This window comes from Lynx rufus, unplaced genomic scaffold (assembly GCF_022079265.1).
Source record: "Lynx rufus isolate CCGP_SWC_20201006 ecotype Redwood Valley unplaced genomic scaffold, mLynRuf1.p SCAF_7, whole genome shotgun sequence".
Taxonomy (NCBI): domain Eukaryota; kingdom Metazoa; phylum Chordata; class Mammalia; order Carnivora; family Felidae; genus Lynx; species Lynx rufus.
The window spans coordinates 120,889,656-120,903,246 of NW_025814889.1; the positions used below are offsets into that span (position 1 = coordinate 120,889,656).

General features: G+C 41.7%; 1 protein-coding gene across 1 annotated transcript in view; it reads left to right on the top strand.

Annotated features, from left to right (window-relative positions):
- The first annotated feature begins 282 nt into the window (after positions 1-282).
- Positions 283-13,591, top strand: part of SLC17A8 (solute carrier family 17 member 8) — a 49,536-nt gene continuing 36,227 nt past the window's right edge. The window contains exon 1 of the mRNA XM_047066853.1: positions 283-402. Within this exon, the coding sequence (XP_046922809.1) occupies positions 302-402 (101 nt within the window). The 5' untranslated portion in view covers positions 283-301. The remainder of the gene's footprint in view (positions 403-13,591) is intronic.

Consider the following 13,591-nt stretch of genomic DNA (forward strand, 5'->3'; position numbering starts at 1 on the left):
GAGAGTGGCTGCCAGAGACAGCGCCACAGGCTGCTGCTGAGCTTGTAGCTTTCAAGGGACTGAATTCCCAGCCAGACACTACTTGGCCTCTTTTTGCGGGGAGGGGGAGCGGTTTGTCTCCTCTTGAAAGATCTGGGCTGGGTTTCATCTCCTGTTTGATTTTAAGTAGTTACCTCCATGAGAATTGACTTCAGGGTGTTCATCGAGGGAAGCAGAGTGGTCCCCATGCTGGAAATGAGAAAGCATGACAGTTTCTGAGACTTGACTCTTAGTGCTCGGAGGTCCCCCATACCCATTCAAAATGCCTTTTAAAGCATTTGATACCTTCAAAGAAAAAATTTTGAAACCTGGAAAGGAAGGAGTGAAGAACGCCGTGGGAGATTCGTTGGGGATTTTACAAAGGTAAAGTTTGAATGCAAACTTTAGGTTTATTTCTGAGTAGTTTCACATTGCCAATGTTTGAGAGGCTTTGCTTCATGTTTTAAAAGCCACATTTTTAAAGAGGAGTGGGTAGGTCAGATTAGATGGCTTCTGGATCCCCTTCCAGCTCCAACACGCTACGTCTGGAGGGGGAAAAAAAAAGATGCATCGAAAGTATAGGGTTGAATTAAGAAAATACCGAGATAGGCGTTCTGCTTATATGGTAGTATTGGTACTTACCAGAGATGGTGATATTGCATATTGTGTGTTTGGCATTCAGTTGGAAGAGGTATAGGGAGATAATATTTCATGTTAACTCAATAATAATGACAAAATCAGGAACCACTTTATATTGTATACTTTTGGTTGAAATAATTTTTAGGAATTTTTCCCTATAAATCAAAATTAAGTATGTGTTTAGATTGTTATATAAACTAGAGGGGTTGCTGATTGTGTGGTTTTGAAAGAAAAGAATAGTTACACAGTAGTTTAAAGAAAGTATCTTTAAAAATTAGTATTTAAGACAAAAAGCCTTACATGGTTACAATGGGAAAATATTATGTACTATCATTAAAGTGAATGTTTTTGTCCAAACCAAAAAGATAAATCTTTTTTAAAGTTAAATATATTATTATTAGAAGGAGAGTGTGTCACAAATGAATGAATTGATGTGACATTTTAATTTGTGATTTTTTTATAGACATAGTAAATGCCTTTCTAGGTTTTATAGATGAATTAATAAGCAGTCCTTATGTACAAGGTAAGACAACTTCTTTAATCCCTCTGATATAAATAAATGTGAAAAATACTCCTGATAAGATTTTTATATGTTTGAATGATTATTTCTAATCCTAATGAGTGAAATGCCATCTGGCATCTCCTTTTAACTTGTATATGTTATCTCTTCAATGAAAAAAAAATTAGTATTCAAAGGACTATTTCTAGTCACACAGAGATGCATTCCATTCCTTGGATTTTATAACACAGGGGCTCCTGTCAGTGTGAAATTTTCCACTATATCACTCTTGATGAGCTTTCCTAGTAAGAGAGCTGGGGTCAGCCCCTCATTAATTTAAAAGTTAAAAACGAAGAGGTTTCGATTAGACCTACACTGAATTATCGTGTATAGGTAAAAACCTAGCTGACAGCAGGATAAACCAACCAGACATAGCAAATGATTGTAATGACCTTTTCTTTGAAGAATGTTTTATCTTTGTGTTGCACACTCCCCGGGTAATGTCCATCTTACTGTGGTGGTGTTCATTTGATTAAAAATGGAAAAAGAAGGTACAGTTGTCTTGATTGGCATATTCAAGTATAATGACAAAGGAATTTGACAAAGTCAGGCATAAAAACCAGAGTTGACTACAATCACCATTATAATCACCAGACTCTGTACCTTAGTTTATAAAATATTTGACAAAGAAGTACTTAGGAATTTTCTTTCCAACGTTAAGTTGAACTGCTTTTTTGAAATTTAATCACTTTCTTTGGTAAGAGACTATTGTAAGAACTGGTTTTGCTATGTTTGATTGGATGATCTTCTTGAAGATCTTTTTGTTTGCCAGATTGGTTTGCTTAGGAATAGAACAAAATTCATAATTTCCCAGTAGTGCGACCTCAGCCCTAAACAAAGCTATGTGTTTAGGACTCTGAATGGTTTCCTTGGAACTGAATCATGACACAATAGAAAAATGGCTAACACAGGGCTAGAGATGCAGAATGCACTAAAATGCATGCTAGATGTTACCACTGTTGTCTTAATTGGAGAATGACTTGAGAAAAAATAGAGCCAAACTAGAACCCCTTCTTTCAGTGATTCTAGAAAGAAGTTATTGACAGAGGATGGTTAAAAAACAAACAAACAGGCATTAATTGACCAGCAAGCCAAGTTTACCCTAAGCTCTAGCAGTCGTTGAACAAAGCTCCAGAATTAGGGCTCCTCCAGCGAGAACAACTCTGCCACACACTCGATGTTGACCTTGTCTTAGAGGTATTTATATATAAAGGGCCTTGCCCAGGGTCTGGTATATAATGACCATTCCCTCCACTTGCTAATTTTTCACCTAAAACCAGTTGGCAGAATCCAATGGGGAAAACAAAAATCAGAAGAAACTGTTTTCTGTTTTGTAAGGAACAAGAACATTTGGAAGTTAGAAACTCTGACTTCCTAACTTACCAAGCAGTATATAACTCACTGTCTTGTAATATTTGATACTGAAATCATCATCTAAATGGAATTCTTGGGGTGCTTTTTAATTACTGAGCATTCTGCACAGTCAGGGGAGTGGCAAATGCATAGGGAAGCATTTGAAGTTTGCACCTGGGGCTGATTACAGTCAGGCATTATTAGCCTTCCTGTTACTCCTGGAAGAGTTATTGATAAAAAGGAGCTGGACAGTTTAATCAGCTAAAAGTACAATAATATTTCAGAAGCGTAGGAACAAAGAATACATTTATTTATAGTCCAGTATTAGAACAGATGACATAGAAGGCATTAAATTTGGAAGTTAACATCTAGAAATTGACATGTAGATTTGTTCAACTTACATGACAATATGAGTGTCCTCTAATTGTCTATGTGTAATAAAATGATAATGGCAAACATTATATATTCCAGGCACTGTAAACTCATTTACTTGTATTAAACCCTATGGGGTGGGGGCTATTACAGTTACCATTTTACAGATGAGAAAGCCGAGGCACAGCGAGGTTAAGTAAGTTGTCCAAGGTCACACAGACTATAAGTGGCAGAGCTGGGTTTCCGACCAGAACTTCTATGACCACTATTCTTACTCATTACACTATGCGACCTCTCTAAGTGTCTTTGCTCTTCCCACTTACTGACTTGAGACTTAATGACTCATGTAGGCTTAGGGAGTCACTTGGGCCGCAGCGTAGCCAGCAACCTCTGGATCTTATGGCAAGTATGGGCTTTTCTCCTAATCACTTGTAGTATGTAGTATTGAAGACTTCCCACAAGGGAAACTGAAGGGGTGCCTACTCTCCTTATAAATATTTTTATCTTCCCTTTAAAGAGATGGACAAATCCCTGGGTATTGTGTCCATCCTCAGCATTCAGTGCCTGTGATTTCAACATATGCACCAGACATGCCCCGTGTGCTCCATTGATAAACACAAGTGCGTGAGAGCAGGCTCTGAGGTCAGGTGGGCAGTTCTAATTGCTGTGACATCATTTACGTTCTGCCTGTACAACCTCAGGCAGCTTGGCTTCCACTTTTGCAGCCAGGGTAATTCTAGAAAAACAAAGTCAGATCACATCTCTCCTCTGCTCAAAACCTCCCCACGGTTCCCCACCTCTCTCAGAGTTAAAGCAAGCATCTTTTCAATGGTCTTCAAGGCCCTACATGGGCTGTGGGAACTTGAGAAGTCTGGCATTTCTGGCCTTCTTTCCCTGCCTCATTCTGCTCCAGCCATACTCTGCACTTTTATTGGAACTCCCCAGACCCACTGTCTTCCCAGACCTACTCTTGTGCCAGATGATGCACCCTATCTTTTTCACCCTGGAAGCTTTTCTCTCTAATAGGCTGATGGTTTGTTTTCCCATGTTCACGTCTCTCATCAAAGGTTACCTTCCCAGGGAAGACTTTCCTGACCATCCTATTTAAAGATAAAGCCCCTCTCCCCCATTCCCTGTTTCTCTTCCCTGCTTTATTTTGCTCCATTTCTACCTCTAAAAGCAGAGCCTGAAACAGGGATTTGGAGAGTCTAGGATATGATTTATTGGGGATGAAGTTGGGAGGGAGTAAATCAGGATAGTAAAGGAGAACACCAAGCAAAGATGTGATCTTAGGTAATGCACTGGGGTCAGAGCGGGAGGATCTGGGGCATAACTGGCACTGAGTTGTCCCTTTAAGCAAAAGAGCCAGTCTTTTATGTCTCTGCATCAGTCATTGACTGTGGGCTGTCCCTGCTGAGGATTACAACCAGTTCAGGACCAGTCAGCCATGCCACTATGGTGACCTTTGGCGTTGCTTTTTGGTCTTGGCCTGAGGACACCAACATGACTGGGCAGCAGTTATAACTATATTTAATGGAATTTTCATTGCATTCCCAAGTGGAAGAATTCTTCCTTGGGCATCAGAACTCCTAAACCCAGTGGGTCTAAAATTGAAGAGGTGAGATATTCCAGAAGTGGGTTATTGGGAATGATGATAAATGGACTACTTCTACTTTCATCCCTTCTTTCTCAGACCAGTGTATTCCACCTGTTGGGGACATAGCACTATTACAATAACTATCGGTTTATGGAACATACTGCATCCTGAAGGATGGTGCTCTATCCTAGTGGGCATTCCTCTCTGAACTGATGCCTCAGTGGCATCTTTAAGAGGCTTCCTCAGCTCTGGCAGGCTACCCTTCTGCACACTGCAGCTTGTGGTAGGTCCAGTGGATGCCATTGTTATGCGCCCCCTGCTATATTTCCTTTGCCATAAATTGGGTGTCTTGGTCTTAGGTGATGTTATGTGGGATTTCATGTTGGCTGATCAGGATTCTGTGAATCCTCAGATAGTGATACTGGCCAAGACTTGCAGGCTCATATATGGAATATATGTCAGCCCCACCCACTCAAGATGAATTGCTACTCTTTCCAAGACGGAAGGAGTCAGATATAAATAGTTTGCCACCAAGAGGCTGGTTTCTCCTGAGGGATTGTGCCATAGCAGGGACTCAGCATTGGTTTTGGTGCTGACAGCAGTGGTAGCCACGTCAGTCTTGGTGAGTGGGTTCCCAAGCACAGTCTCTAGCTCTGCTACCATGGCCACTCCATGTGCCACTGCTCTAGAACTGGGCGGCTGAGAGCAGAAGCTGGCTAATATCCACCAGCCAAGCCAGCCGTCCATTGACCGTTCAGTTCCCTTTCCAAAGGGAAGGTCTGTGATGTGTGTTCATGAGCGGCCCAAACATCTCACACTCTGTCCGTACTCTGTGTTCATCCTCTTGTCTGTCAGTTGCTGTGAGTCAGATCCCTCAAACGCCATTCTGACCTTGCTATCCTTCTCTCTGATCTTGAAGTGCTGCCATTGGCCTCTGCTACTGCCAGATTCTAGTGTTCTGACTGCCCCGGGGAGCCCAGTTCTGGAACAGTATCCCCTGCTGTCAGACGGGATCTGCCTAGGACAGCCACTGCAGAGAGGCTCACTGGTGCTGATGGCCCCATGACCCTGCATTCCTTATTGCCTTGGTAAATGGAATGTGGTTCCTCTGGCTTCCTGAGGAATATAGTTAGCTTGTGGGTTTTCTGCCTTATCTAGTAAATACGTATAGCATATCTCCTTTTTTGAGACTTTCAGTCCCTTTCTCTACAACCTGCCATAATAGTTCTGGCATTTCTCCTAAAAAACAAAAACAGTTGGGGTTCCTGGGTGGCTCAGTCGGTTGAGTGTCCGACTTTGGCTCAGGTCATGGTCTCGCAGCTTGTGGGTTCGTGCGCTACCTTGGGCTTTGTGCTGACAGCTCAGAGCCTGGAGCCTGCTTCGGATTCTGTCTGCCTCTTTCTCTGTCCCTCCCCTGCTTGTGCTCTGTCTCTCTGTCAAAAATAAATAAACATCAAAAAATTTTTTTGAAAAAATAAAAAACAAAAATGGTTAAAGGGACACCAATTTATTGACGATTCTGATTGACATTGAAAATATGTCATGAATTTTTATTCTAAATAACAGACCTCAAAATTTTAGCTAATTTAATCCTCACTAATTCATCTATATGGGCCACTCAAATTTAGTAGTCACTGTAATAGGCATTAAAAAATGAAATAGGCCTATAATTTAGGTTTATCGGACAAAGAAGGAAAGGAGAGAAAGTGGGCCCCTGAACCCAAAGAAGAATATTCTTCTGGCCTTGATTATTCTCTCTTTGAAATGAATCTGAATGACAAGAGGAATGATGTTGGACATGCTTATTAAACCATGACCTGACTTCTCCTGGTCCCTATCTTTATGTTCTTATTCAAAGGGTGAAGTCATTCATGGTCAGAAGTCACTGATAGTCAAATCCACTTCAACAATCTGCTCTGCTCAATTATTGACCCACAAGAAACTCTTGAGTCATTTTTTTTTTTTAAACGTGAGAGTGGCCAATCTCTGCCCACAGTGCAATAATGACTAGAAATTAGTACATAATTATTCTTTTTAAACGAGAGAGAAATTGTCAGGCTCTTCTTGGCATCTCTACTTTGTCTAAACCTCTGAGAGCCATACTAGTAGCTCAGAACTATTTCTTCTGGCCTTTGCCAGGATGTTAAATCCTGTCTCAAGGGAGAATGCCCCTTGCATTAATTTTTCCTAAGGCTGCTATAACAAAGCACCACAAACTGAATGGCTTACATTTATTTATTCTCTTACCATTCTGGAGGCCAGAAGTCCAAAAGCAAGGTGTCAGCAGGACCACACTCTCTCTGAAGACTCTGAGGAGGATTTATCTCTGCCTCTTCCTCGCTTCTGGAGGCTGCTGGTAGTCCTTGGCATTCCTTGGCTTGTAGACACACATCACTCCAGTCTCTGCGTCTGTTGTCACATGGCTTTCTTCCCAGAGTTTCCGTGTCTATCTGCTAATTCCCCTATTTTTATAGGGACACCAGTTGTTGGCTAAGGGCCCACTCTGATCCAGTATGACCTCGTCTTGACTACATCTGCAAAGACCCTATTTCTAAATAAAGTCATATTCACAGGCACTGGAAGGTTAAGATTTGAACATATATTTTTGTTTTTATTTGGAAGCACTGTCCTGATTTTTAAACTCTGGAAATTAGGGGCGCCTGGGTGGCCCAGTTGGTTGGGCGGCCGACTTCGGCGCAGGTCATGATTTCGCGGTCCGTGAGTTCGAGCCTCGCGTCGGGCTCTGTGCTGACAGCTCAGAGCTTGGAGCCTGTTTCAGATTCTGTGTCTCCCTCTCTCTGGCCCTCCCCCGTTCATGCTCTGTCTCCCTCTGTCTCAAAAATAAAAATAAACATTAAACTCTGGAAATTAATCCAAATTCTAAAAAACCATACACACACCAAACCATAAACCGAAACCTGTCTGTGGGCCAGACTGGCCTTTGAGCTGTCAGTTTGTCACCTGTAGCTTAGGCTTTTGGAATGAAAAAGCCATAGAGACCAAGTATTTTTTTTTCTTTTCCTTATGATCTATCTTATCATGTCCTGATTAGGTAATAAGAACTGACTCTCTCCTTGAATGAGGGGACAGGAAATGTTGAAATTACCTGGAGAAAAATAAAAACAAGTTAACACTTCAAAATTTGTGGAAATGTGCTACGTGCTAGGGATACTTGGCTCCTGACTTTGAGCTTATAGTCTACTGGAAGAGGGAGATATTAATTTGAAAAATTACAAAAATACAGGTACTATGACATTATTGATTGCGTAGGAGTTGACCAGGTGCATTATTTTGAGATCTTTTTGAATCTGATGTCCTGAGAGCCACACTCATGAGATCCTATTTCAAATCCCAAACTAGCTCTGGGAGTCAGATATTAAATCCCTCCCCCCTTTTTTAAAACTTATCATTTCATGGGGTGCCTGGGTGGCTCAGTTGGTTAAGCATCCGACTTTGGCTCAGGTCACAATCTCATGGTTCATGAGTTCGAGCCCTGCATCGGGCTCTGTGCTGACAGCTCAGAGCCTGGAGCCTGCTTCAGATTCTGTGTCTCCCTCTCTCTCTGCCCCTCCCCTGCTCATACTCTGTCTCTCTCTCTCTCTCAAAAATAAATAAGGCATTAAAAAAGAAGTTATCATTCATGATTATTTATCAGGTGCTAGGAATGATACTGAGTACTTCATAAGTTTTATCTCATTTAGTGCTCACAATAGTTTTGTTCAGAGAGGTCTAAGTAACTTGCTCAATTTCAGACAGCTAATAAATACCAAACTCAGCATTTGACACAGGACTGTCTGACTCTAGAGCATGTTCCTTCAATCCCTCTTCAGTATTGCTTCTCAGAACCTTTAAAAATGTTTACTTAGGTGAAGCACTTGATATTTGTAAGGTTCTTTCTGGTTAGGTCCTGCAGCATTCTAGAAGTAGGCCTGATATCAAATCTGGTGTTTTCACTTCACCCACTGCAGCTGGGTGACTCTTGGGCAAGTCTCTTTTCCTTTTTAAGTGTTTTAAATGTTTTTAAATGTTTTTTTAAATATTTATTTATTTTGAGAGAGAGTGAACTCAAGTGGGGGAGGGGCAGAGAGAGAGAGAGTGAGGGTGAGAGAATCCCAAGCAGACTCCACACTGTCAGCTTGGAGCTTGAGGTGGGCTCAATCCTACGACTGCAAAATCACAACCTAAGCCGATATCAAGAGTCAGATGCTCAATCAACTGAGCTACCCAGGCACCCCTTGGGCAAGTTTCTGAAATGTTCTGAGTCTCAGTCTCCCAAGCTGTAAGAGAGGAATAAATTCTATCTCTCAAGATTGTTCTGAGGATTAAGGGAGATATTATATATACACATATATATAATACCTCAGCCTGTACTAGTGTAGGATGTAGTTGATATTTTTCAATTCCCTCGCTTTTTCCAGTAGAATAGCAACTTAATGATTGTGTAAAAACCAGTCTGAAGTAAATGTGACCCTTCTGGAAGGTAAATTAGAGTACCACCTTAGTCTACTTGGGCTGCTGTCACAAAGTACCAGAGACTGGGTAACAAATTTAGCAGAAATTTATTTTCTCACAGTTTTGGAGGCTCCAAGTCCAACATATTACCTCTTTAGGGCCCTTTGTCCAAATACATTCTGAGGTCCTGACGGTTAAGGCTTCAACATAAGAATTGAAGGTGGGAACCGTGAGGACACAGTTCAGCCCATAATACATACTTATCAGGGGCAGCTGGGTGGCTCATTCGGTTAAGGGTCTGACTGGCTCAGGTCATGATTTCGTGGTTCTTGAGTTACATTGGGGTCTGTGCTGACAACTCAGAGCCTGGAGCCTGCTTCAGATTCTGTGTCTCTGTCTCTGCCCCTCCCCCGCTTACGCTCTGTGTGTGTGTGTCTCTCTCTCTCTCTCTCTCTCTCTCAAAAAATAAACATTAAAAAAAATAAACACCATAAGTGAGCAAGTGAATGGATTTTATTTTATTTTAATGTTTGTTTATTTTTGAGAGAGAGAGAGAAAGACAGAGACAGAGAGCAAGTGGGGGAGGAACAGAGAGAGAGAGAGAGAATCTGAGAGAGAGAGAGAGAGATAGCGAGAGCGAGAGCAAGAGCGAGAGCAAGAGCGAGAGCGAGAGAGCGAGAGAGAGAGAGAGAGACAGAATCCGAAGTAGGCTCCAGGCTCTGAACTGTCAGCACAGAGCCCAACGTAGGGCTCAAACTCACAAACTGTGAGATCATGACTGAGCTAAAGTCGGACACTTAACCAACTGGGCTCCCCAGGTGCCCCACAAGTGAATGGATTTTAAAAGTCATAAAATGATCTGTAAGTCTGTTTGCTTTGTGCTCCAAATGTTGACCTTACTGCCTACCAGACCAAATCAAACCAAACCTGCTCCATAATTACTGGATACATTTGAATTCTTAAGTAAGTAAGCAGTTAGACTCCTGGGGCTGAGCTGTTTACTGGACAACTGTTTGTGAACAGTGAGCTTGTACTTCTCTAGTGTGTAAGGAGCCAGCAGCCCACAGATAGCAGCTCTCTGTATTTGGAGAGACAACAAGACAGACGTTGCCCTGGCAAGATTGAAGATTCTTTGATCTTATAGACCAAGCGCAGACAAACACCTAAAAACCTAATATGATAAAGAGCTCTTTAGGATAATTAAAGCTCTCCACTTCCGAAGAAAGGAGTCCCTTTTTCTTACTCTTATGACCCCACTCCTCTTTAAAAAAACAAACAAACTCGTTTCTGGGCAAGGGTGAATAGATCTTTGTTCCACTATTTAACTGTTTTTAAAACAACTCAAACCTGACTCTGAGGCCCTAGCCTGGTGTAAATGAACTTTCAGTTGATATGGGTGGGCCCCTCCTGCCACAAACAGATTGTGCAAAGGACCCACATACAACTCAGGAGGTCCCTCTAGTGGGGGTGATCCATGTTTGGGTCTGGTTCCATGGTGGCTTGAAGTCTGGTGACTCTGCTAGTACTTTAAGCAAGGGAAACTGGGACCCAGGGCCCAGGCCTCTTCTCCACAGCTCCCCGTATCCTATCTCCAACTCAGGGGAGTGCTGTAAGAGGTGGTTCAATTGAGGTGAGGCAGCTATAGGTCCTGCTACTTGGGGAGCCCACACTTCTTTCCTTGTGGTATATCTTCCTGTTTACCACACTCCTCTTTCCTTTCTCTCTGTCCCCCATACTGTTGTATCCTTTGTCTGGAAACTCTCAGGACACCCCAGATGGCATCATGCACACAGAGAGTGCTTGTGTTGGTTCAGGTCCTCCAAGAAGGAGATGCTAGGACAGGAACAGATTCTCTAAGGGAAAATAGGGAAAGAGCTGAGGGGGGCTGGGAGAGCATTTGGACTGCAATGCTATCTGTGTAGGGGAAAGGGTGGGGAGATTTTGTAGAAAGAGTCTCAGACTACACCCCAGTACTAGAAGATTTTGTAAGAACAATGGGGAGTTCTGGAGCCAGTTGCCTATCAGAGGCATCCCACCTCTTGCAGGAAAGGGCCTGCCTTCTATCCCTGCTGTGTTCAGTGTTTGGTGGGAAGCAGCCTGTGGGAAGGTAGTACTCCAGCCAAAATCCTGGTGCATTCAGAGCATATCAGCTGGGATTGTCTTTAATTAAGCTCCTCAAGACTCCATGGTGCCTGAAAATGTTAGTCTGTGTTACTCTTCATCCAAAGCACGTGACTGATTATAGAGAAATGTTAAGCTTATAGCTTGTAACAATTTTATTACTAGCAGTAATAGTAGTACTTACCATTTACAGAAAGCTCTTTTATGTACCAGGCACTGCACTAAATAATTTATGTGCATATTGTGTCATTTAATCACTAAAACAACCCTATGAGATAGCTATGATCATTAGCCCATTTTAGAAATGGGTGTTGTTATGGACTGAATTGTGTTCCCCCCAAATTCATATATTGAAGTCCTAACCCCCAGTGCCTCAGAATATGACTGTTTTTGGAGATAGGCTCTTTAAAAAGGTAATTAAAAAAATCATTATTTCACTATATGCTAACTAACTTGGATGTAAATTAAAAAGTAAATAAAAAAAAGGTAATTAAAAAGAGAGAGAGTGAGAGGGAGACTCTTAACTATAGAGAACAAACTGATGGTTACCAGAGGGGAGAGTGGGAGGGGGAATGGTTGAAATAGGTGAAAGGGATTAAGCATACACTTATCTTGATGAGCCCTGAGTAATATATAGAATTGTTGAATCACTATATTGTACACCTGAAACTAATTTGACACTGTATGTTAACTATACTGGAGTCAAAATGAAAAGCTTAGCAAAAGAATAAATAAAAGAATGCAGAGATAAAACAAACAAAAGAATACAAAGATTAAACAAGCAAACAAAATAGGTAATTAAGTTAAAATGTAGTCTTTAGGGTGGGTCCTAATCCAAATGACTGGTGTTATATGAAAAGGACATTTGGGCACAGAGATATGCAGAGGGAAGGTAATGTGGAGACAGCCATCTGCAGGCCAAGGAGAGAGGCCTTAGGAAAAACCAATCCTGCCGACACCTTGACCTTGGACTTCTGGCCTCCAGAACTGTGAAAAAATAAAGTTTTGTTGTTTGAGCCACTCAGTGTGTGGTACTTTGTTATGGCAGCTCTGGCAAACTAATACCAGCATATTGTGGCTTAGAATGCTCAAGTGGCTTGGCCAAAGTCACAGGCTAGCACATGGGAGAAATAGCACTCAGTTGCTTTCATTCCGGAGTCCATTCTCTTACTTCCCTCTACTTGGGTTGTTCAGGGTGGCTTGGGCAAGGGCCACAAAGTCATGGAATGTAGATGGCAAGGTGACTCAGGAAGATCACTGAGGCAGAACATAGCCTGGCAAGCTGGGAACACCCATGAGAGGGAACCAGGAGACCTGATAGGAGAAAACCTTTCCACCTTGCCTCTACCCTCTTCTGGCTGTGTGGTCTTGGCCAATCCACTCCTGCTTTCTGGACTAGAGTTACATTTGTGCCAAATGGAAGTATTAGCCTTCCTATGTCTCACTGAACTGTTTTAACCATAATGAAATCATGATATGAAAGTGTGGGGAGAGAGAACTGAATTTGCTTTATACAAATATTAGTGTGGTTGTATATTATCCCTGTTTTAGCAAATACTAAGAGTACTATAGTAATGCTCTGTCAACATTAGAGCCTTAGTTTTCCATGCTATTCAAATTATATATGTTCTGATGCCAGAAATTCATGGAGAACACTGGGGCTGCACATTATGCAGAGTCCTAGGACTCTTAGACATCAGTGTAAATGGCAATACATGGCATCAATGCTCAGTCTAGCAGAATGGACTATTAAATGTTTGTGAGGATTAATATAATAAAAGTAGCTGGTATATATTGAGTTTTTACATGTGTTAAGTTCTGTTCTACATGATCTAAATATAATAATCCACTTATGACAATCCTGAGCAGAACCCCACAAAGAAGAAACTATTTTTATAATTCCTAGGTTACAGATGAAGAAACTGAAGCCCAGACATGTTAACTAGGCCAAAGTCACACAGTTAAGTAAGTGGAAGTGTAAATATTCAAGCTAAGTCACACTGGCTCCTGGATTGGATATGGGGTGGAGAAGAAATGAAGCATGCAGGATGGCTTCAAGATTTTTGCCTGAGCAACCAGTGGAACAAAATTATCATTTCTTGGGATGGGAAAGATCTTAGGAATTAATATTTTTGGGGGAAACTCAGTTTGGGTATGTTAGGTTTGAGATGTTGATTATGTGTCCAAGGAGATGTCAATTAAGTCTCTATATGAAAATTGGGATCTGTCAACATATGCATTGTATCTAAAGCCCACAGATGGAATAAGGTCATCTATAGAGTATCAATAGAAAACAAAAGAGATCTGTGGGCTGAGTCCTGGGCATCCCAGTGCTTATAGGTCAAGGAAGTAGGGAATCAGTCTAAGGGGACAAAACAGAGGGAGTAGTCAGAGCATTAAGAAGAAGAGCACATGAGTGTGGTTTCCTGAGAGAAAATAAAGAAGAGAGAGTAATCAGTTGTATTAAGTGCTGCTGATAG